Below are 23,482 nucleotides of genomic sequence, written 5' to 3'. Positions count from 1 at the left end.
GAAGGTAGGCCTTGAAATACATCCACAGGTACACCTCCAATTGACTCAAATGATGTCAATTAGCCTATCAGAAGCTTCTAAAGCCATGACACAATTTTCTGGAATTTTCCAAGCTGTTTAAAGGCACAGTCAACTTAGTGTATGTAAACTTCTGACCCACTGGAATTGTGATATAGTGAATTATAGTGAATTATAAGTGAAATAATCTGTCTGTAAACTATTTTTGGAAAAATGACTTGCATCATGCACAAAGTAGATGTCCTAACCGACTTGCCAAAGCTATAGTTTGTTAACAAGAAATGTATGGAGCGGTTGAAAAAATAGTTTTAATGACTCCAACCTAAGTGTATGTAAACTTCTGACTTCAACTGTATTAGGGCTGACCCCATTTAGTCGACTGGTTGATGGGCTGTTGGTCGACCGCAAATTTTTTGTTGTTGTCAAGCAGTGGCAATATATATATATTTTTTAATTATGCCACACGAGACACCTGTCTGATTCATGCCTTTCTGAGTGGACTAATCTATTGCGGAGGCCTCGGGGATGGCACACTATTATCAGTTGTACATTTACCCTACTGTTAATTCCCATCATTTCTAATCTACAATGTTTGTTTGGTTACGGTAATTTCTGTTTCTGCATTCAATATATTATTATTACAGTCTTACCGTTGTCATTCTAGGAGTGGACACGTTGTTTGCAGAGTACACAACCTATGCTATACTTGTGAGAAACAAGGTTTGGTTTATTTTATTCCATTTAAGAGTTGTATATTTATGAATTGTCTTTTGTTTGGAGCGCTCCAGTAAATCTTGTCTAAGAACACACATCTGATTACACTTAGAAGTAGGTCTAAGCTACCTGGTCTGCGCGCAAATGTAGACCTATAACTGTGTTGATTTGGGGATCTGATACTTTTTCTGATTGTCTTACATCCATTGAGAATGATAAGCGTTCCTCAACGTAGCCTATTTGAAAAATATTTTGAGTTCTCTCCCTTTCGATAAACACTCAGCGTGAAAGGGTGGAAAAATGGCATGCTCTGATCTGGTGGAAACATCATAAAACATGCCTACCTGATTATTTCTTATGCCTTGCTCACTGGAGCGGAAACTCTGAGGGCCCAGAATATTTTATACAATGTTGCAAGTTTGGTAGCAGGAGCTTTTGGCTGGGCCAAGTTAACAGTTGATACAATGTGTCCTTGCAGACAGGCCATGCGTAGCCAATGTGATTTATTATCAGGACATTTTCTGCCTGCGGGCTGCAATGTTTTTATTTGTTGGCTTTATTTAGGCTACTTTTACATATTGGCAATGGCATTAGAAGTTACTTGCCTGAATGCCAAGCGTCACGTCTGGAGGACACCTGGCACCATCCCTACAGTGATGCATGGTGGTTGCAGCATCATGCTGTGGGGATGTTTTTCAGGATCAAGGCAAAGAGTAACGGAGCAAAGTACAGAGAGATCCTTAATGAAAACCTGCTTCAGTGTGCTCAGGACCTCAGACTGGGGCGAATGTTCACCATCCAACAGGACAACGACCTTAAGCACACAGCCAGGACAACGCAGGAGTGGCTTCGGGACAAGTCTCTGAATATTCATGAGGGGCCCAGCCAGAGCCCAGACTTGAACCCGATCAAACATTTCTGGAGAAACCTGAAAATAGCAGTGCAGCAATGCTCCCCAACCAACCTGACTGAGTTTGAGAGGATCTGCAGAGAAGAATGGGAGAAACTCCCCAAATACAGGTGTGCCAAGCTTGTAGTGTCATACCCAAGAAGACTCGATGCTGTGATCACTGCCAAATGTGCTTCAACAATGTACTGAGTAAAGGCTCTGAATACTTAACAAAATGTGGTATTAGCAAAAATACTTTGCTTTGTTGTTATGGGGTATTGTGTGTACTTTCCAAAGGCACTGTATATATGGAAAAATCCACGTTTTAACATTTTAACCAATCGATTGGTCGAAAGGACAGACGACTCTCGGTCAACCAATATTTAAAAAGTGTATCAATAACTGTTAAAGAGGTCTTAACGTCCTCCCTCGGCTAACCTTTGTGCACTCGAGGAGTTAACTAGTTTGCTATTGTGTTAGAGATGGGATAATATAAAAATGATATAAAAAGGAATTTTAAAACAGGCTTCTTTACAAGATCTCTATTTTAGTGACGTCCTTGATTAAATTTCAGCTATCCCTGAACCTGATTTAGCTTTGAGCCTTTTTGCCGATGCCTTCAGTATTATTGTGGATGATCAGGCTCCCTTAAACAAAACGAAGGGTTAAAGGTAGATGGAATGCCTGGTACACTCCGGAATTATCAGAAGTCATTCATGAAAGAGATGATGCTTGGGTCAAGGCCAGGAGCACAGGCTTAAGCCCGGACTTGCAAGCTGAGGAACTGAGGAATCAATGTGTAAGACAAACCAGAAAGGCTAAATCTGATTATTATGGAACCGCTTTTTTGGATTATAATGAGAGCTAAATTCTGGAAAACTGTCAAATCCCTAAAGGGTTCTACTTCCTCCTCTCTGCCACAACAAATGAATTCAAACATGGACCTTAGTACAACAACCAAAAAGATATGCCATCGTTGGTGCATTTAATCACAATTTTATTTATCTCTTTGGAATTACTTCTAAACCTATTCACAATGATATTGGGTTGGATGTCGATAGGGGAAACTTACTGAATGATCAGAGATTATAGTCAAAGCTTTTCTTTTAGGCTATATACCAACAAAAAAAGTCCTGGGTGCTTTGCTAGTAATAGACAACAAGAAATCCACAGGGGCTGACCAATTGGATCCCGGTCTGCATCATTGTTGGCTCAATAACCCAAATTGTTTATTTAACATTGTTATCAGGACATATTCCAAAAGTATGGAAATCAGCTCTTGTGCTGCCACTCCATAAGGGTGTGGATAGTAGTGATCTTCATCATTATCACCCCATTTCAAGCCTTCCTTGTCCAACTAAGATTCTTGAATCCTTGGTAAATGTCCAACTTTGCTTTTTTATCTGAGAAATGTATTATGAATGCAAACCAATCAGGGTTTAGGTCTGGGTATAGCCCAATTGCAGCAATCACTTTAGTTGTTAATGATCTTGTCATACTTTCGACCCATCAAACTCGACTCTGGATCTCGAAGCCAGTTCCACTGTGTTTTTTTAAATTCTTCCCCTTTAATCAGGGACTGATGTAGACCTGGGACACCAGGTGTGCACAATTAATGATCAGGTAGAACAGAAAACCAGCAGGCTCCGGACCTCGTAGGGTAAGAGTTGAGTAACCCTGCTTTAGACACTAAAATTAAATGCGCTGATTGTTTGTGGACCTGTCCAAAGCGTTTGATACTGTTGATCATGCTATTTGATTGAATAAGTTGCCCTTGATGGGACTGAGCTCTGACGCCTGTTCACGCTTTCATAATTATCTTAGTGACAGATAAGGTACATAAAGGTGTTCCGCAGGTGTCGATACTAGGACCGTTTTTTCCCACTATTTATATACAGTGGCAAGAAAAAGTATGTGAACCCTTTGGAATTACCTGGAATTCTGCATAAATGGGTCATGAAATTTGATCTGATCTTCCTCTAAGTCATAACAATAGACAAACAGTGTGCTTAAACTAATAACACACAAATTATTGCATGTTTCTTATATATTGAATATATCATTTAAACATTCACAGTGTAGGTTGGAAAAAGTATGTGAACCCCTAGGCTAATGACTTCTCCAAAAGCTAATTGGAGTCAGGAGTCAGCTAACCTGGAGTCCAATCAATGAGACGAGATTAGAGATATTGGGTAGAGCGGCCCTGCCCTATAAAAACACTCACAAAATGTATTTGAGTTTGCTATTCACAAGAAGCATTGTCTGATGTGAACCATGCCTCGAACAAAAGAGATCTCAGAAGGTTAAGAATTGTTGACTTGCATAATGCTGGAACGAGTTACAAAATTATCTCTAAAAGTCTTGATGTTTGTCAGTCCACAGTAAGACAAATTGTCTATAAATTGAGAAAGTTCAGCACTGTTGCTACTCTCCCTAGGAGTGGCCATCCTGAAAAGATGACTGCAAGAGCACAGCGCAGAGTGCTCAATGAGGTTAAAAAGAATCCTAGAGTGTCAGCTAAAGACTTACAGAAATCTCTAGAATGTGCTAACATCTCTGTTGACGAGTCCACGATACGTAAAACACTAAACAAGAATGGTGTTCATGGGAGGACACCACAGACAAAGCCACTGCTGTCCAAAAAAAACATTGCTGCACATCTGAAGTTTGCAAAAGAGCACCTGGATTTTCCACAGCTCTACTGGCAAGATATTCCGTGGACAGATTAAGCTAAAGTTGAGTTGTTTGGAAGGAACACACAACACTATGTGTGGAGAAACAAAGGCACAGCACAAACATCAAAACCTCATCCCAACTGTAAAATATGGTGGAGGGAACATCATGGTTTGGGTCTGCTTTGCTGCCTCCGGGCCTGGACAGCTTGCAATCATCTGCGGAAATATGAATTCCCAAGTTTTTCAAGACATTTTGCTGGAGAATTTAAGGCTATCTGTCCACCAATTGAAGCTCAACAGAAGTTGGGTGATGCAACAGGACAACGACCCAAAACACAGAAGTGAATCAACAACACAATACTTTAACAGAAGAAAACACGCCTTCTGGAGTGGCCCAGTCAGAGTCCTGACGTCAACCCGATTGAGATGCTGTGGCATGACCACAAGAGAGTGGTTCACAACAGACATCCCAAGAACTGAAACATTTCTGCTGCCAAAGGAGGGTCAACCAGTTATTAAATCCAAGGGTTCACATACTTTTTCAACCCTGTACTGTGAATGTTTACACAGTGTGTTCAATAAAGACATGAAAACATATAATTGTTTGTGTGTTATTAGTTTAAACAGACTGTGTTTGTCTATTTTTGTGACTTAGCTTAAGATCCGATCAAATTTAATGACCATTTTATGCAGATATCCAGGTAATTCCAAAGGGTTCACATACTTTTTCTTGCCACTGTAGATGCTATTGGTCAATCTGTTTAAAAAAATATATATATATATATATATATTCAGATTATATTATTATGACGCAATTGCCTCGACCTGGCTGTGACAAGGCTACAGTCTGTGACAAGAAGTCCTTACGGATTTTAAACTCATACTTAATATGGGCAAAACAAAATACATGTTGTTTTCAAGTTCTCGGAAGATTGTCTCAGAAGGATTGCATCTTTTCTTATCGGCTGGTTCTATAATCAAACGAGTCCCTGCATCCAAATACCTTGGTGTTTTGATTGACAATGATTTATAATCTATCACTTTCCTGCAGGCAAATGCCCTAGTGGCCTCATGGGGAGAATGTTATTTCATAATTAATAAACAATATTTAAAATAAAAAAACTCAAATCTGGTGTTTTTATGTGAAATGGTTTATTTCCAACTTCTATGATGTACATAAGGTGTAATATTGGGATTCAAACTCAAAGTTGAATACATTTCCACTCTATATCTGCCATGGTACTGTACAGGTGTCTTCTTTTTTAAGCCAATGTGGTGCAGTGGTCTAAGACACTGCATCTCAGTGCTTGAGGCATCACTGCAGTACCTGGTTTGAATTCCAGGCTGTATCACATCCGGCCGTGATTGGGAGTCCCATAGGGCGGCGCACAATTGGACCAGCGTCATCCGGGGTTTGGTCGGGGTAGGCCGTCATTGTAAATAAGAATTTGTTTATAATTGACTTGCCTGGTTAAATAAAAATGTGTCTGAGGTGTATACGTTTGTTTCAAAGTAGATTTGTTTTAAGACTACCAAGAAACACACTGTGTGATTTAGCCCACTGCAGAAAAAGGTTAAAACACATACGACTGGGCTTGTTAAGAAACTAAGATTTAAAGTGTGATTTTTTTTTTTTTTTACAGAAACAGATCTTGTCTCTCTATAGTCAGCAGGAAGCAGATTGTGCAGTGAACCTTTCTACCTGGTTTTGATTATGGTGATGCTATTTATCAACGTGCAGCTGCCTCTACACTTAAACCCTTGAACGTTTTTCATTAACGCCCTTCGTTTTATCACAGGAGACAGTTTTATTACTCATCACTGTGTTCTTTACCAAAAGGTTGGCTGGACCTCTTTGAAGTCACGTAGATCACATAAGTACGCTGTTTTTGTTTACAAAGTTATTGCGCCACAAACTCCCGACTTCCCTAACATCACTGTTAAGATTTAAAATGACAAGATATCAAACCTGTTCACAGGGATGGTTAACTCTGGAGATTCCTTTGGTGTCTAGAGAGTGAGGTAAATCAGCCTTTAATTTCCTTGCATCTTACGTGTGGAATGATCAAGAATACACTTTAAAATTGGAGGAATTGGTGCCTCTAGGGAATTTCAGACGGTTGCTAGGAGACCTTTTTACTGAAGAATGTGTCTGTATTTTATGATTGTGTTTTCCTTTTCATGTATTGTTGTGTATAATGATGTGTATTTTAATGTCTGTATGAATGTGTAGTTTTAATTATTTTTATTATATTTTTATGTGTATTGTGGTGCTATACAGGGCTTATCTGGAAAAGAGACCTTGGTCTCAGCATTGACTCCCTGTCAAAATAAAAAAAAATGTAGTGTCCCAGACCACTGACCCATAGCCTGTTCCAATCTCCACCCCCACCCCACCCTACCCTGGTCCCGCTCTCCACCCCCACCTCGTTCCTATGCTGTCACCATATCCATCCCCCACCCCACCTCCTCTCACTCCCACCCCAACTCCAAGCACTTCCCATCAGAGCAGACTGAGACTTCTTATCACAGAATCAGCTGGACTGGGCGGCTGGCCAGGGCACACACATTTATAATGCCCAGTGAAAACATTTAAGGCTAATAGAATAATACTGCTGATTGAAGAAACAGATTTGTTTTAAAATGTGCTCTGGGACATATGTAAATAAAATGGCCCTGGTTTTAACAAGCCCTACTAGTTTTAAGTGGATTTATTGGTTTTCATCCACATGTCACAAATAAGAAAGAGGCAAATAAAATGGGTTTTAAAAGAAGTGGGGGAATGTGGGGGAGAGGGTTATGGGAGGTTAATGGTATTCAGAGGTCTCATTTTTTAGGTGCTTAACTCAAAAGCTTTGTATTTTGTTATTTAACCTTTATTTAACTAGGCAAGTCAGTTAAGACCAAATTGTTATTTACAATGACGGCCTACCCCGGCCAAACCACGGGCGACGCTGGGCCAATTGTGCGCCACCCTATGGGACTCCCAATCAAGGCCGGATATGATACAGCCTGTATTCGAACCAGGGACTGACGCCTCATGCACTGAGATGCCGTGCCTTAGACCGCTGTGTGACTGCTGTGACATGCGTCGTAAAAAAACAGGTGTAGACTAACAGTGAAATGCTTACTTACAGGCCCTTCCCAACAATGCAGAGAGGAATAAAATAGAGAAATAATAGAAACAGTAAAACACGTAATAATAAAAGTAGTAATCAATACACAATGAGTAACGATAACTTGGATATACATACGGGGTATCAAATGAAATGTTATTGGTCACATACACATATTTAGCAGATTATTTTGCGGGTGCAGCGAAATGCTTGTGTTCCTAGCGCCCAACAGTACAGTAGCATCTAACAATTCACAACAATACACACAAATCTAAAAGTAAAAGAATAGAATTAAGAAATGTATAAATATTAGGATGAGCAACGTCGGAGAGGCATTGACTAGAATACAGTATATACATATGAAATTAGTAAAGCAGTACGTAAACATTATTAAAGTGACCAGTGATTCCATGTCTATGTACATAGGGCAGCAGCCTCTAAGGTGCAGGGCTGAGTAGCCGGGTGGTGGCCGGCTAGTGATGGCTATTTAACAGTCTGATGGCCTTGAGAAAGAAGCAGTTTTTCAGTATCGATGTGCAGTGGTATGATGTAGTTGAGGTAGATATGTACATATAACTAGGAATAAAGTGACAGATAATAACAGTAGCAGCAGCGTATGAGATGAGTCAAAACAGTGCAAAAAGGGTCAATGCAGATAGTCCGGGTAGCTATTTGGTTAACTGTTTAACTAACTATGTAGCAGTCTCATGACTTGGGGGTAGAAGCTGTTCAGGGTCCCGTTGGTTCCAGACTTGCTGTGCGATAGCTGAGAGAACAGCCTATGACTTAGGTGGCTGGAGTCTTTGACCATTTTTAGGGCCTTCCTCTGACACCGCCTGGTATAGACGTTTATTTTGAAGGGCTAGGGTTGGAGATCCAAGCTAAGATTTCAGTTCAACTTCAAATGTGTGTGATACTGTAGAATGCCAATATTAACATAAACCAGCATGCGACTACATTGGAACTGGAGGAAGAAGGCGTGTGCTGCGGGGGCTCTCTACACACTGCCGTGCACATCTTCACACAAAGAATAGTGGTTATTTTGACGATTATGACAGTGATGATGACGATGCCCTCCCCCTCCCCCAGAGCGCCCAGGGTTTGTGAAGAGGCCCAGTAGTGTTATGGTGCTGGCAGATGAGAGTGTGGAGTTCCACTGTGAGGCGCGGGGAGATCCGGTCCCCACTGTCCGCTGGAGGAAAGAGGATGCAGACCTGCCCAAGGGGAGGTACGGATGGATGACCCAGCACTGCTATACAGCCTTTATATTACACTCTTACATCATAGATGCATACTGTGATCTAAACCTTATGCATATGCAGGGTCACATCTGGTCATGGAATCAGATGCTTGGGATATTACAGTGTGCATGCCATCATGCAAAGCTCCTTTGTCTCACGTCTATCTCTTTCTCTCTCTCCCTGTGTGTGTGTCTGTCTACAGGTATGAGATCCTGGAGGACCACACTCTGAGTGTGCGTGGTGTGGCACCATCAGACGAGGGCTCCTACACGTGTGTTGTAGAGAACATGGTGGGAAAGGCAGAGGCGTCCGCTACGCTGACCGTACACGGTCAGTACAACCTCCCCCGACCGTAACCCTAACCCCAACCCTGGTCACACCTGCTGTTTGACATGAAAGGTGCACAGACTATGAAACGTGCAGACTGGGTTTATGCTGTGCAGCTGTTGCTCTCACATTCATGTAACATTAGAGAACGTGTGAAGAAGAAGACAGCTGTTCTCAGAGCAGTTAGATATCCTACCTAACCCTATCTAGCCACACCATGGAGTATTACCCCACTGATCTCTGGCCTGCCCTGTTTTCTTAAGCATGGATCAGTTTACATTCATGTGTCAAGTCAAGCAGTTCCCAGGGTAACAGACTGAGCTAGGTTATCAGTTCAATCTGTGAGGTTATGTAATTTACTGTATCCCCTTGGCTTGGGTTCATATCAGTTCTGAAACAATCTGCACTCTACTAGTCTTGTTCCTTACTTACACAGCCCATTGCCACAGTCTAACCATGACTGGATCAGTGTAACAGATGGGAGTGTTGATGAGGCACCAGGAAGTGGGTTCATTTATGAGCAGGGATTCCCTGCCACAATGACCCCCCACAGCACAGGGACTGACGGCAGGAAATGAACAGTAACACCTCACTACACTACAGAGAGGGTGGGTGGGTGGGAGGGAGAGAGGGAGAGCGAGAGGGAGAGACAGACAGACAGACAGACAGACAGACAGACAGACAGACAGACAGACAGAGAGACAGAAGGGTTTAATTAAAGACAATCCTGTGTCCCACGCTGGGAATGACACGGTTCCAATTACACAGTCTACTCTACACCAGCCCTTCCTGCCTGGGAAAAGAGGGGGACCAGCGTCTAATTTAGGGTCTGAACAGAAGAGAGGAAGAACAGATAGCAGATTCGTATAGATTGGCCTAATTGGAGGGAAGGGTGTAGCTGTCTAAGTACAGTGTACACAGGTTCAAGGTAAAACCCTTTTGGGTTCCTTTTGGGTTCCATGTAAAATTCTCTGTGGAAAGGTCTAGCTCCACGAGGGAGCTAAAGGGGGCTTAGCCCCTTCACTTTTAGTTGTATGTCCCTACATAAAAATAGCAAAAAAAGTTCAAATGATTGAGTGACAGGTTGGCACAAAAAAAAATCTGTATCTCTGCTGCGCTGTGTCAGCATAATGGACTGGAAGCACTGTGGTGTGTAGGGGGGCTATGGAAAGCCACTGGGCAGTTAGTTATGACTCCTTTGGATTTCCATAAAAAGCAGGAAAAAAACACGAAAGAGAGTGGCTGAAATACTCTTACTGCAGATGCTATTATGGTTTCCTTGGTAGCCTTTCGATTTTTGTTGCTGTGAATGGAACTGTATATATTGGAAACGTATTTATGGTAGGCTGGCATTGCATAAGATTGGATGCTTTTTTTCAAAATGACATTCCCAAATCTAACTGCCTGTAGCTCAGGACCTGAAGCAAGGATATGCATATTCTTGATACCATTTGAAAGGAAACACTTTGAAGTTTGTGGAAATGTGAAATTAATGTAGGAGAATATAACACATAAGATTTGGTAAAGATAATGCAAAGAAAAAAACATTTGAAATTATCTTTGAAATGCAAGAGAAAGGCCAAAATGTAATATTCCAGGATAGTCACAATTTAGGTTTTGGCCACTAGATGGCAGCAGTGTATGTGCAAAGGTTTAGACTGATTCAATGAACCATTGCATTTCTGTTGAAAATATTGTATCAATACTGCCCAAATGTGCCTAATTGGTTTATTAATACATTTTCAAGTTCATAACTGTGCACTCTCCTCAAACAATAGCATGGTATTCTTTCACTGTAATAGATACTGTAAATCGGACAGTACAGTTAGATTAACAAGAATTTTAGCTTCCTGCCCATATCAGATATGTCTATGTCTTGGGAAATTGTATTTTTCTTACAACCTAATTCTAATCACATTAGCCTACTTTAGCTCAACCATCCCACATGGGTGGTGTGAAGGTTAATTGATTATATGGGTGCAATTTGATTCATAGAAGTGCATTGTGACATATCACAACGTATTGCATAACTCACGTGCAAGCGGCACGAATTGCTATGCTTGAAGCGGACCTGCATTGGCCGGTTTATTTGGCAAGACAGTTGTGCATGTCTGCAGCTCACTGTAGTAGGCTGTAGGCTGTGTTTTGGTTATTTGGATCTCCATTTGCCTTTTGTTTACTGTGTGTGTTTACTGTTCATGTAACTTGCCAAAATGTAGATTGATTTTGTTCTGTTCGCATTCATTCATCGCAGTTGAGAACTTGTTCTCAACTGGCCTACCTGGTAAAATAAAGGTGAAATCAAAAATATTAAAAATTGCATTTGCAGTTGTGTGGCTAAGTCAAACTGCTATTCAGTATTTTTATTTGCATGCATGAATAACGAGGCTACTACTTTAAGCATTTATTTTGCATTCTTTTAGTAAGATGTGTGTACAGCTGCATTCACATAGGCTGTTTGTAATAGGTGAATTGCCTTATCTATCTTGTAGCCTATACTCATTACCAAAACGGCCTAGCTGTAGGGTGCTGTCCGTTGTGCTGAAACACCGCAGCAGAGATAGGCTACAGATTTCAAAAGCACTCAATGATCTCGGAGTCTCATCATTTTAACTTTATGTTTATTGCGGTATAGCGTGATCATATTAGCAGAATTCAATATAATTCCAGCGCAAGAACCCAAAAAAGTTTAGCCCTTTCGCCCATTTCAACTGTCCCCTTAGTCACTTTATCCTGGCACCGGGTCTGACCTGGAACCAAAATGGTTATACCTAGAACCAAATAGGAGGAGAGGGGGGAGAGCAGATCTCCCCTGAAGGAATTAACAACAGCACTGTCTGACAAACACATTCTCATCTGGAGATATTTGAGGGTTCAGATCAACGAGAGAGTAGAGAGGGAGAGAAGCTTGGAAGGTAACATTTAGGGGCAACACATTTTAACTTTTTATAACACCTTTCAATCAATGTATTTTCAGTGTATCTCAAGTCATCGTTTCTGACTAGAGGGATACGCTAGTATTCATTGTTACACAAGTACCAGAATAAGCCCACAGTAGTAATTTGTACTCCATAGTTTCTCTGTTTTCTGCCTCAAACACAAACATTATAATGTCCTTGCTTTGTTTGAACATATTCAACAGGGCAGGCAGGAGACCAAGGGCTCGTTTCCTCTAGACACAGTCTGGCCATGTGATTGGTGCAGCCAGGCCACATTATCAGTAGTGGAAATCAAAACACATTGGAGGCCTCCTCACTCCAGTCAAGCTGGTTTCATTCCGAAAACAAGGCTTGCACATAGGGTTTTCTCCAAATATGTTTTCAGGCATATTTTCCATCACCTAACACTTTTACTGAGGTCGTTTATCACACTTTAACTAGTGCCAACACTCCAGATCACCTTGTAACATTTTAAAGTAATTGGCAGTATTATCTGGATTCCTGTATTTTCTACTCAAAGTCAAGTCTTAATTAGCAGCTATCCCTCTCGACTTAAAGTAGTGAGGGCGTACATTTTCGTAATTGTCCCCCGTGGGAATCAAACATACAACCCCCATGCTCTACCAACTGAGCCACATCTCTCTCTCTTCTCTCTTCTCTCTTCTCTCTTCTCTCTCTCTCTCTCTCTCTCTCTCTCTCTCTCTCTCTCTCTCTCTCTCTCTCTCTCTCTCTCTCTCTCTCACACAATGGTCCACCACATCACTGTTCAGCTACTTTATAGGCTTTAAGACTCACAGTGTGCCTCAGCCTTTATAGACATATGAAGGCCACAGTCTATAAGGCTCTCTATAGGCCTAGCTCTACACCCAGAGGGAGAGAGAGGAAGTTCCGGTCTCCGAGTGTCTGAACTGTAATAGAGTTCATCCCCCTCTCTCTCCCCTCCAGGTTTATGTGTTCACTGGGGGGTTGTAACTCTGTCCAAACGGGCCACAGAGCTGCCTCATAACTCAACCCAACACTCCCATGCAAGGCTTTTCACACCTTTGAGTCAACAAGCCCAATAGGTCTCATAGGGATGGGAACAGGCCACGCCTTGTCCCAGCAACCCTACTGAGCACACACAGTAATGCACACACGTGTGCGACATACGCACATACACATCGGCACAAATGCAGTACACACACACCTGTGCGACGCACACATTCACACACACACTCCAAGATACATAGTCTCACACTCCACCCTCACTTTACTGTCCCATTGAACTGACCAAACACACAAGCTTGTGTGTCCCCTCAACAATTCATCAATTCATGCCTCTGGCCCCAGCTAACCCCATAAAACACATGCTGCAAGTCAGGGGTCAGCACTAGGCCTTCAGTGTGGATCTATCAGGACGACAACAAACTTTTCAAACACTCCCACCACTGTTTGTGTGTGTGTGTGTGTGTGTGTGTGTGTGTGCAAGTGCGTGCACACATTTGCTAAGGAAATTATCTTTGTTCCCAGTGATTGATTAAGTTCCCATGTTACTCCACATAAATGAAATTAGACAGAAAAGTTAGCAAGGAATGTACAAATCCTGGTCCTAAATATTACATCGAAATACATAGTGATAGAAACACAGTGTTCTCCAGGTGCATAGTATTCAGTAAATGGACATTGTTACATTTTTTCTTAGTATATGAAATATGGTGGGAGCCTGTAGCTTGTTGGGCATGTGGCCCGTGAAGGGGGTCTGGTCTGAGCTCAACACACTCAGGCAGGGGGCAGGAAGAGATGCTCCGCTTCCTCTTCCTCATCCAGCACGACATGCTGGGAGCTGGACCCTGGCTCTTTTTAAGTCCATGGTCACATATTCATCACATCCCGCTCCGGAAACATGGCTGTCAGGCTTGGTGGTTATGGGGTTCAGCCAAATCCAACAAAAACAACATTGCTTTCTCTCTGTCTTCCCCCCGTCTGTGTCCTCCCTTACCTCTCCCTTTGTCTGGACCTTTCTTTAAGGTCTTATATGTCCCTCTGTGTTTTTCTTTGTATCATTAAGAAAAAACATTTCCATTCTACTGTAGGGTAATTGGGATAAAATACTGCCTATACAGTTATTTGAGGCAACATGCGTGTATTTGTGTGTGTCCACAGTAACTGCATGTCTGAAAGTGTGTGTGAGTGTGTGAACCACATGCGTGTGAGTTTTTGATCGTGTTGAGGAATGTAGATGGAGGGAGGGAGATGTATTTACAGTCAAACCCACACTGAAGCAGTCTCGCAGTGGAGTCCCGTTCATTAAATACACACCCCCTGAGACCAACCGTAGTCAACTCACAGTGACTGAGTAGTGGACTGTTACTCTACTGCACAAACAGAGCTTCTGTGCAGCATATGCCCCTCGCGGTCTATCAGATTGTTGTGTATTCCGTTCCTTTACTCACTCGTGTATTCATTCATCAAAGTGTTTGTTGAAAATGTTTCATGATTGACTGATAGTCTTTTGCCGTCGCATGTGCCTGTCATCATTATTCATCTCCTGCTCTTGTGTTTGCTTCTCTTCTCTTCTCTTGTAGTCTTCACTGGTAAGTTGTCATCCGTCGGTCATCCTCCTCCACACTGACAGCAACACGACATCATTAGTCATTACAGTCCTCCTCTCCTTCCTCCAATCCTCCAATAGGAGTTCACATTTCAGTTGTCACGAGCAACCGGTAGTAAGTGGGTTATAAAATAAAATGCATATATTTAAGTGAAAAAAAAGGTAAACAGTCATTTTTTTTCATCCTATTGTATGTGATTTTATGGGTTACTTTAACATTCTATTGCAATGCTTGCAACGTTTTTCAATGTTTGTCCTGTTAAACCAAGGTCCATCTCTCCACCCCTGCAGTGCCCCCAGCGTTCGCCATGCGCCCCAGAAATCAGGTGGTGGCAGTTGGGAGAATGGTCACCTTCCAGTGTGAGGCCACTGGCAACCCCCAGCCTGCCATCTTCTGGCAGAGGGAGGGCAGCAATGTGAGATACTATCCAGTCTATTTATGATGTAAACGTTGATACATAGGCCTATATGTTGAAGAAAAGGTCTTGAATGCACCGTATCCTTAGAGCGTAGGTTATTGATAACACCATGTCCAATGGATGTATCAAGGGTAAACATGTAATTCCAGTCTCAAGACCAGTCTCTTTCTCTCCGTCCTCCAGAGCCTGCTTTTCTCCTACCAGCCGCCTCAGCCCTTCAGCCGACTTTCCGTGTCCCAGACAGGCAGTCTGACAATCGCAGACGCCCAGCGCTCAGACGCCGGCTACTACAGCTGTCAGGCCCTCAACATCGCTGGCTCTGTCATCACCAAGGCCCTGCTGGAGGTCACTGACAGTGAGTGAGGGAGGGGAGGAGGGAGGGTTTCCTCTAATCAACTGACCAAAGCCTCCATTGGCCTGGTTGACTGAGTTGTCTCTCCATGATTGGAAAATGCTGAATTTCTGGCCCCCAATGTCATTACTGAATGACTTGATGATTGCTGGCTGGATGTATGGCAGATCAGCCTGTCCTGTTGACTGGCGAGATACCGTGGCCTTTATACGGTTCAGTGTTTTTTGCTGGTTACTGTTGGCCTTGGTGACTAATTGTTGTTGGAGTGATTTCAGGAACCCTCAGCTGCAGGCATTTGGGCTCCAAACCCCCTGTTCCCATGGTGACAGTGCAAGCAGACCGCCCATACCCTCCTTCCCAATTGAACCCTCCCCCAAAACACATACACACATAATCACATTTTCATACACACACACACACACACACACACACACACACACACACACACACACACACACACACAACACACACACACACACACACACACACACATAATCACATTTTCATACACACACACCTAATCACATTTTCATACACACACACACACACACATAATCACATTTTCACACACACACTAATCACACACACACACACACACACACACACACACACACACACACACACACACACACACACACACACACACACACACACACACACACATATATATTTAAACCTAGACACCTTTCGTTCTCCTCCCTAATGTCATGCTGGTGAACCGAATTATGATAATCCTGATAATTGCATCAGTTATTAAAAACAGAATTAAAATTTTGAGTCTGGCTCCAAGACCTACAACAGTAATTACAGCAGCCAGCACCAGCAGCAAAGTCTACTTGGTTATAATAAACTGACCTGAGAGAGTGTGAGCGTGTGTGTGCGTGCGTGTGTGGATGCGTGTGCGTCTTCACTATGTACATATATTAAGTTAATTAACATAATTGCCTGAGGCTGGTACTGGCGGCAGGCGTTGTCTGTGCATGGCCGTGACTTGGTGGCAGCTATTGGTTCTGGGTAATCATATGGTAATGCTTTCTGCAGCCGCGCCAGGGAAATGAGAGTCACCTACTTAATGTACACTCAATTACACTTAATGGAAATGAAACAAGGATGTAGCATGTTTGATTTAATCCACCTAGCACTCCTCACTCTGCCATCCCTTATTTCTCCTTCTAGTGAATAGGCTTACCCATCTCTCTCTTCCCCCTCCACCTCTCTCCCCCTTTTCCCTCCTCCTTCCCCGTTTGAATGCTGTATCTGTATAGAAATAACTTGCTGCCATTTCCTCTGGTGGTTTTCAAGGTATTTCCATTATTTTCCCCTGTGCCTCTGATTTTGGAGAGCCTTATCCTGTCTATTTCCACTGGGTTGTGAAGTGGGAGAGTGATGGCTGGCTGCTATCTAAATGGGATTGGTTATTTGTTGGTCTGTGGTGCTCCTACTATTGCCCAATGATTAGCCAGTTGCTCTGGGCATTGGGATAATCTGATTTCTATTCCCCTTCAATGCCCAACCTGTCACTCCTATTGTGTTCTTCTCGTGCCAATTTTCCTCAATATCTCTCACATCTCATCTGTCCTTGATTTTCTCTGTCTCTTTTCTCGCCATTCTATTCTCTTCATTCCAGCTTTCTCTCTCTATCTGAAGTGATGATATAGAGTCCTATTTATTCTGACCCAGACCTGGGTCAGACCTGGTTCAGACCAGGGTTAGACCATGTGTATTTCAGTCTTAGTTATTTAAATATGTTTTTTTTTAAATTAGTATTTTCAAATAATTTCCTATAAAGAGCCTGCTATTTGAAAGTATTTGCAAGTACTTACACTGAGTATAACAAACCTTAGGAGCACCTTCCTAGTATGGAAATGCACCCCCCTTTTTGCCCCCGGAACAGCCTCATTTCTTTGGGGAATGGAGTCGACAATGTGTCGAAAGCGTTCCACAGGGATGGTTGCCCATGTTGACTCCAATGCTTCCCATGGTTATGTCAAGTATTAAAACCTACCCCAACCAAAAATGTGGATAGATGGCAGCATTTGCACAAAAATGAAAGTGCGAACCTTCACATTTAAGGTGATTGGGAATATGGTTGAATTAAAATTGTGCAGAAAGGCAATCAAACAGACAAACGTCAGTACAAAGACAAAGTGGAGTCGCAATTCAATGGCTCAGACACGAGCGTATGTGGCAGGGACTTGCAAAGGGAGAATCAGCCACGGCGCAGACACAGATGTGTTGCTCCCGGACAAGCCACATTGAGGATAACACAATGCCACCGACGCAGCCCGCTCCCAAAGACTGTGGACTCTCGTTCTCCGTGGCCAACGTGAGTAAAACATTTAAGCGTGTTAACCCTCGCAAGGCTGCCGGCCCAGATGGCATCCCTAGCTGCGTCCTCAGAGCATGTACAGACCAGCTGGCTGGAATGTTTACGGACATTTTCAATCTCTTCCTATCCCAGTCTGCTGTCCCCATATGCTTTAAGATGTCCACCATTGTTCCTGAACCCAAGAAAGACAAGGTAACTGAACTAAATTAAGTGCTTTGAGAGTCTAGTTAAGGATCACATCACCTCCACCTTACCTATGTAAGGAATACCTATGTAAGAATGCTGTTCATTGACTACCGCTCAGCCTTCAACACCATAGTACCCTCCAAGCTCATCGTTAAGCTCGGGGCCCTGGGTCTGAACCCCGCCGTGTGTAACTAGGTCCTGGACTTCCTGACGGGCCGTCCCCAGGTGGTGAAGGTAGGAAACAACACCTGCACTCCGCTGATCCTCAACACAGGGGCCCCACAAGGGTGTGTGCTTATCCCCTCCTGTATTCCCTGTTCATCCAACTCAATCATCAAGTTTGCAGACGACAACAACAGTGGTAGGCCTGATTACCAACAATGATGAGACGGCCTACAGGGAGGAGGTGAGGGCCCTGGCGAAGTGGTGCCAGGAAAATAACCTCTCCCAAAAACATCAACAAAACGGGCTTGGTCCCTAAGACCCTCACTAACTTTTACAGATGCACCCTTGAAAGCATCCTGTCAGGCTGTATCACCGCCTGGTATGGCAACGGCACCACCTAAAACCGTAGGGCTAACCAGAGGGTGGTGCGGTCTGCCCAACGCATCACCGGGGGCACACTGCCTGATCTCCAGGACACTTACAGCACCCAATGTTAATGATTATCTTTTTGGCCTTCCTGTGACATCAACCACAGCCTGTTCACCCCGCTATCATCCAGAAGGTGAGGTCAGTACAGGTGCATCAAAGCTGGGACCGAGAGACTGAAAAATAGCTTCTATCTCAAGGTCATCAGACTGTTAAATAGCCTTCACTAGCCGGCCTCCACCCAGTACCCTCCACCTCAGTTACTGTCACTAGCTGGCTACCACCCGGCTACTCAACCCTCCACATTTGAGGCTGCTGCCCTATGTACATAGACATGGAATCACTGGTCACTTTAGTAATAGGACGCTGGTCACTTTAATAATTTTTACATACTGTTTTAATCATTTCATATGTATATACTGTATTCTACTGTATTCTAGTCAATGCCACTCCGATAGTACTCATCCTTATATTTATATATTTCTTAATTCCATTATTGTTAGATATTACTGCACTGTTGGAGCTAGGAACACAAGCATTTCGCTATACCCGCAATAACATCTGTTAAATATGTGTATCTGACCAATACAATTTGATTTGATACCCCGTATGTATATCCAAGTTGCAGTTCTTGATACAAACCGGTGCACCTTGGCACCTACTACCATACCCTTGTTCAAAGGCCCTTAAATATGTTGTCTTGCCCCTTCACCCACCGAATGGCACAAAAACGCAATCCATGTTTCAATTGTCTCAAAGCTTAAAAATCCTTTTTTAACCTGTCTCCTCCCCTTCATCTACACTGATTGAAGTGGATTTAACAAGTGACATAAATAAGGGATCATAGCTTTCACCTCTGGATTCACCTGCTCATTCTATGTCATGGAAAGAGCAGGTGTTCTTAATGTTTTGTATACTCAGTGTATTTTTAAGACTAGTTTTGAAATATCTGGAGTAAATGCATGGAAGTTTATTTGAGTCGGTTTATTTGAGATTTTTTAAAATATACTTTCCAAGTGTATTTCCGAATGCACTCCAATATTCAACTACTTGTCTTAAATAAAACATGAAATACTTCCAAATGTCTTTGAAAGTAATTGAAATACCCTAAATAGTATTTTAACCCATGTCTGATTCCGACAGTATAACTGGTATTAAACAGTACATTCTCCCTCTCCCTTTTGAATAGTGGTGTCAGACCGCCCCCCTCCCGTAATCCGACAGGGCCCAGCCAATCAGACGGCACCTGTGGACAGCACAGTGGTCCTGGGTTGCATAGCAACAGGAACCCCCACTCCAACCGTCCATTGGAAGAAAGACGGGGTGGTGGTGTCCTCCGATGACTCCCGCATCACTCAGATAGACACAGGAGCCCTGCAGATCCGCTACACTAAGGTAGGGGGCAGCATAACACCCCTCTCACACATAAAGACCACCACTCAGACACTACTCAATGAGCCCACTCTCACACTGTGTCTCTGTGTCTCCTCAGCTTGGAGATACAGGCGTATACACCTGTTTGGCATCCAGCCCCAGTGGAGAGGCATCCTGGAGGGCCTACGTGGAGGTGCAAGAGTTTGGAGTGGTTGTCCAGCCGGGTCGACCCACAGACCCTAACCTGATCCCCAGTGCCCCGTCCAAGCCTGACGTGACTGACGTCAGCCGCACCTCTGTCACACTGTCTTGGAAACCCAACCCTAACGCTGGGGCCACGCCCACCTCCTATGTCATTGAGGCATTCAGGTAAGTGTAGGAGGGCCGAGATCTAATATGTTTGTCTAATATGTTTTCATGGCTGTATCTACAGTGCCTTCCGAAAGTATTCATACTCCTGGACTTATTCAACATTGTGTTGTGTTATAGCCTGAATTAAAAATGGATTAAATAGATTTTTGGGGGTCAACCATCTACGCACAATAGCCCATAATGAAAAAGTGAAAATGTTTTTAGAATTTTTTACAAATTTATTGAAAAATGTAATTACATAAATATTCACACCCATGAGTCAATAAATTGTAGAACAACCTTTGGCAGTGATTACAGCTTTGAGTCATGGGTATGTCTATTAGCTTTGCAGGATTTGGGGATTTTCTCCCATTCTTCCTTTATTCTCAAGCTCTGTTAAGTCAGATGGGGAGCGACGGTGAATAGCAATCTTCAAGTCTTTCCACAGATTTTCAATGGGATTCAAGTCTGGTCTTTGGCTGGGCCACTCAAGGACTTTCAGATTCTTGTTCTGAAACTATTCCAGCATTGCTTTGGCTGTATTCTTGGGGTCATTGTCCTGTTGGAACATAAATCTTCGCCCTAGTCTAAGGTTGTTTTAGCCAGCTTTAGGCAGAGTCGGGTAGTTCCATATTTTTTCAATTTCCCAATGATGGAGACCACTGTGCTCTTGGAAACACTCTAGAAATATTTTTATTCTCTTCCCCGGATATATGCCTCATCACAATTCTATCTCGGAGATCTGCAGACAGTTTCTTGGACTTCGTGGTGTAGTTTCTGCTCTGACACGTACTGTCAACTGTGGGACCTATATATAGACAGGTGTTTCTTTCTAAATCATTTCCAAACAATTGAATTGTAGTGACATCTCAAGGATGATCAAAGGAAATTGGATGCACCCGAGCTCAATTTGACATGTCATAGCAAAAGGGTGTGAATACTTATGTAAATGGATTATTTCTGTAATTTATTTTCAATAAATATGCAAAAATATCTAAGAAACATTTTCACTTTTTCAGTGTGGGGTATTGTGTGTAGATGGGGGTGAGAAAACAAATCAATTTTGAATTCAGGCTGTAACAAAACAAAATGCAGAATAAGTCAAGGAGTATGAATCCTTTCTGAAGGCACTGTGTATGCACTGTTGTGAGTGATTGACCATTGTTCCTCCCGCTGTGCAGTCACGCGTCGGGGAGTAGCTGGGTGACTCTGGCTGATCATGTGAGGACGGAGACCTTTGTCCTGAAGAACCTCAAACCAGGTGCCGTCTACCTGTTCCTGGTTAGAGCAGCCAACGCCTACGGCCTCAGTGACCCCAGCCCCATCACTGATGCCGTCAGAACACAAGGTGAGACAACCCCCTCCTCTGCCACCTCTACCTGATGATACAGTCCCATTCATCTGATGACCGAGACACTGAGACTTAGTGGTCCTCATATCCTAACCACATGGCTTGGCTGTGGCAGTGTGAGTGCCAGAGTGAACTAACCCTTCCCTGTCTCTGTGTCCCCATGCAGACACCCCTCCCACCAGCCAAGGAGTGGACCACCGTCAGATCCAGAGGGAACTGGGGGACGTGGTGGTCAATCTGCACAACCCCACCATCCTCTCCTCCTCCTCCGTCAGGGTGCAGTGGACGGTGAGTAGAGTCCTGGCCCTGGGCCCAGCTGTCTGCAGGTACTGTCCTGCCAGAAGAGGTTACCCTAGTGTTTTTCTGTGTCAGCTGTTTTAGAATTATTACACTCAGTTTCTTACACTGCTTGGTCTGTTGGTCTCCCTACACCGTGATGTGCTGGCATGGCTATGTGTAATATTAACAAAAGGCAACACAAAGTATGATTTGATTTGTTGACAGATGATGTTCTTCAGAACACATAGTTGAGTCTGGAGGCATAGACTGTGCTGTATAGCCAGCTGTGGGTAATATGTGGAACTGTTGGCCACCTGTTTTGATCCTGGCCTATGAAAGAGGACGTTTCTACGTTGTGAGATGTTTCTCCGTCTCTCCCCCATGAAGGTGTTGGTTCCATCAGTGATGTATGGTCTGACTTGTGCACATGTCAGGGGTGCGGTCCTAAACAGAGCCAGGGTGGTGTAAATAGTTTAGTTGAGCAGGGCCAAAGCCAGGCAGCCAGGCAGGGAGAAGGCATCCCCATGGCCAGCATCGGTGGAAGTTGGCAGGAGAGTTTTTGACTTTCAGCAGACTTGGACAAACATTATTAATAGGGCCACTGTACAGTACAAATGAACATGATACTTTTTTTAAACAGGTGATAACAGTTTGTTATGGGCCATTGCCAAATAACAGGACATGGGCCCAGTCCTTCACAAAATGCTTATGTAGTGCTAGGTTCCTCAGCTGTATCTACGATACCTAACTCTTGAGGCCCATGTTTCTGCGAGTGCTGGTTAGCAGTGTCCTCCTGGCAGTGTCCTAACCAGTCCCAGGCTCTCAGGAAGCTGGCGGCTAGTGATGACCTCATGCTGTGGTTTCTGTGAGCTCTGGGAGATCAGAAGGGGTGGAACCTAAGCTCTCCCTGTAGACAACATAGCACAGGGCTGAAGAGCTCTCCTGTAGGATGTCACTGGATATGGTTACCAGCCCAACACACACAGCAGGAGAGTTATGGTTCATGATATGTATTACTTTTTGAACGTGGTGTTTTTCTACATCGGACACACTGGCCCAACACCTCAGACCTCTGTTCTACACTATGTTCTGCTGGTGTAATGGCTATTTGACACTGGCTTCATAGATCCCAGAGGCTTACAGTTCAATCGTTTTGGTTGGAAGTACAATATTAAATATCAATGACCATGGCAACCAGCATTTTATAGCTATTTAATAGACCCATTTACAGTAGGGTTTCTCTTTCCAGTGTGGTATGGGTGCTACACAAACTGAATGAACTGGGCCTTTATCACTCCTATCATGAGTGGAGACAAAATATTCCTCAGGACCCTTGTCCCCTGTCCCCGTCCTAACCACTGTAAGAAATCCTAACATCTGTTTCCCTTCTCTGCCACTAGGTGGAGCAGGAGTCTCCGTACATACAGGGCTATAAGGTGATGTACAGGGCGTCTGCTGATCTGGGCCAGCCAGGTGGGCAGTGGGGCGTGTTCGAGGTGCGGACCCCTGGAGAGGACGGTGCTGTGGTGCCTCAGCTGAAGAAAGGGGTCACCTACGAGTTCAAAGTGCGTCCCTTCTTTGATGAATTTCAGGGAGCGGACAGCGAGGTTAAGGTGGCCAGGACGCTGGAGGAAGGTAAGAGGCTGGAGCCAGGGGTCAGGGGTCAAGGGCTGCTGTTAGAGAGGGCTGTGATTGGAAGTGTGGATGGAGATGATAGGTTTCATACAGCAGTTCTAGTGTT

At 43.5% G+C, this 23,482-nt stretch overlaps 1 protein-coding gene across 3 annotated transcripts in view; it reads left to right on the top strand.

The window, feature by feature from the left end:
* LOC112250291 (roundabout homolog 1-like) overlaps positions 1 to 23,482 on the top strand; it is a 147,625-nt gene that overhangs the window by 110,775 nt on the left and 13,368 nt on the right. For 2 of the 3 annotated variants that reach the window (XM_024420329.1, XM_042309167.1), the window contains 10 exons: positions 8,502 to 8,640; positions 8,856 to 8,983; positions 14,484 to 14,492; positions 14,801 to 14,925; positions 15,112 to 15,283; positions 19,576 to 19,781; positions 19,879 to 20,129; positions 21,293 to 21,459; positions 21,629 to 21,750; positions 23,142 to 23,376. In XM_024420329.1, the coding sequence (XP_024276097.1) occupies positions 8,502 to 8,640; positions 8,856 to 8,983; positions 14,484 to 14,492; positions 14,801 to 14,925; positions 15,112 to 15,283; positions 19,576 to 19,781; positions 19,879 to 20,129; positions 21,293 to 21,459; positions 21,629 to 21,750; positions 23,142 to 23,376 (1,554 nt within the window). The remainder of the gene's footprint in view (positions 1 to 8,501; positions 8,641 to 8,855; positions 8,984 to 14,483; positions 14,493 to 14,800; positions 14,926 to 15,111; positions 15,284 to 19,575; positions 19,782 to 19,878; positions 20,130 to 21,292; positions 21,460 to 21,628; positions 21,751 to 23,141; positions 23,377 to 23,482) is intronic. The other variant, XM_024420330.1, reaches the window with a different exon arrangement.

Source organism: Oncorhynchus tshawytscha, linkage group LG30 (genome assembly GCF_018296145.1).
Source record: "Oncorhynchus tshawytscha isolate Ot180627B linkage group LG30, Otsh_v2.0, whole genome shotgun sequence".
Lineage (NCBI taxonomy): Eukaryota > Metazoa > Chordata > Actinopteri > Salmoniformes > Salmonidae > Oncorhynchus > Oncorhynchus tshawytscha.
Note: the sequence above shows the minus strand (reverse complement) of the source record. Positions and strands in the feature narration are given on the sequence as shown.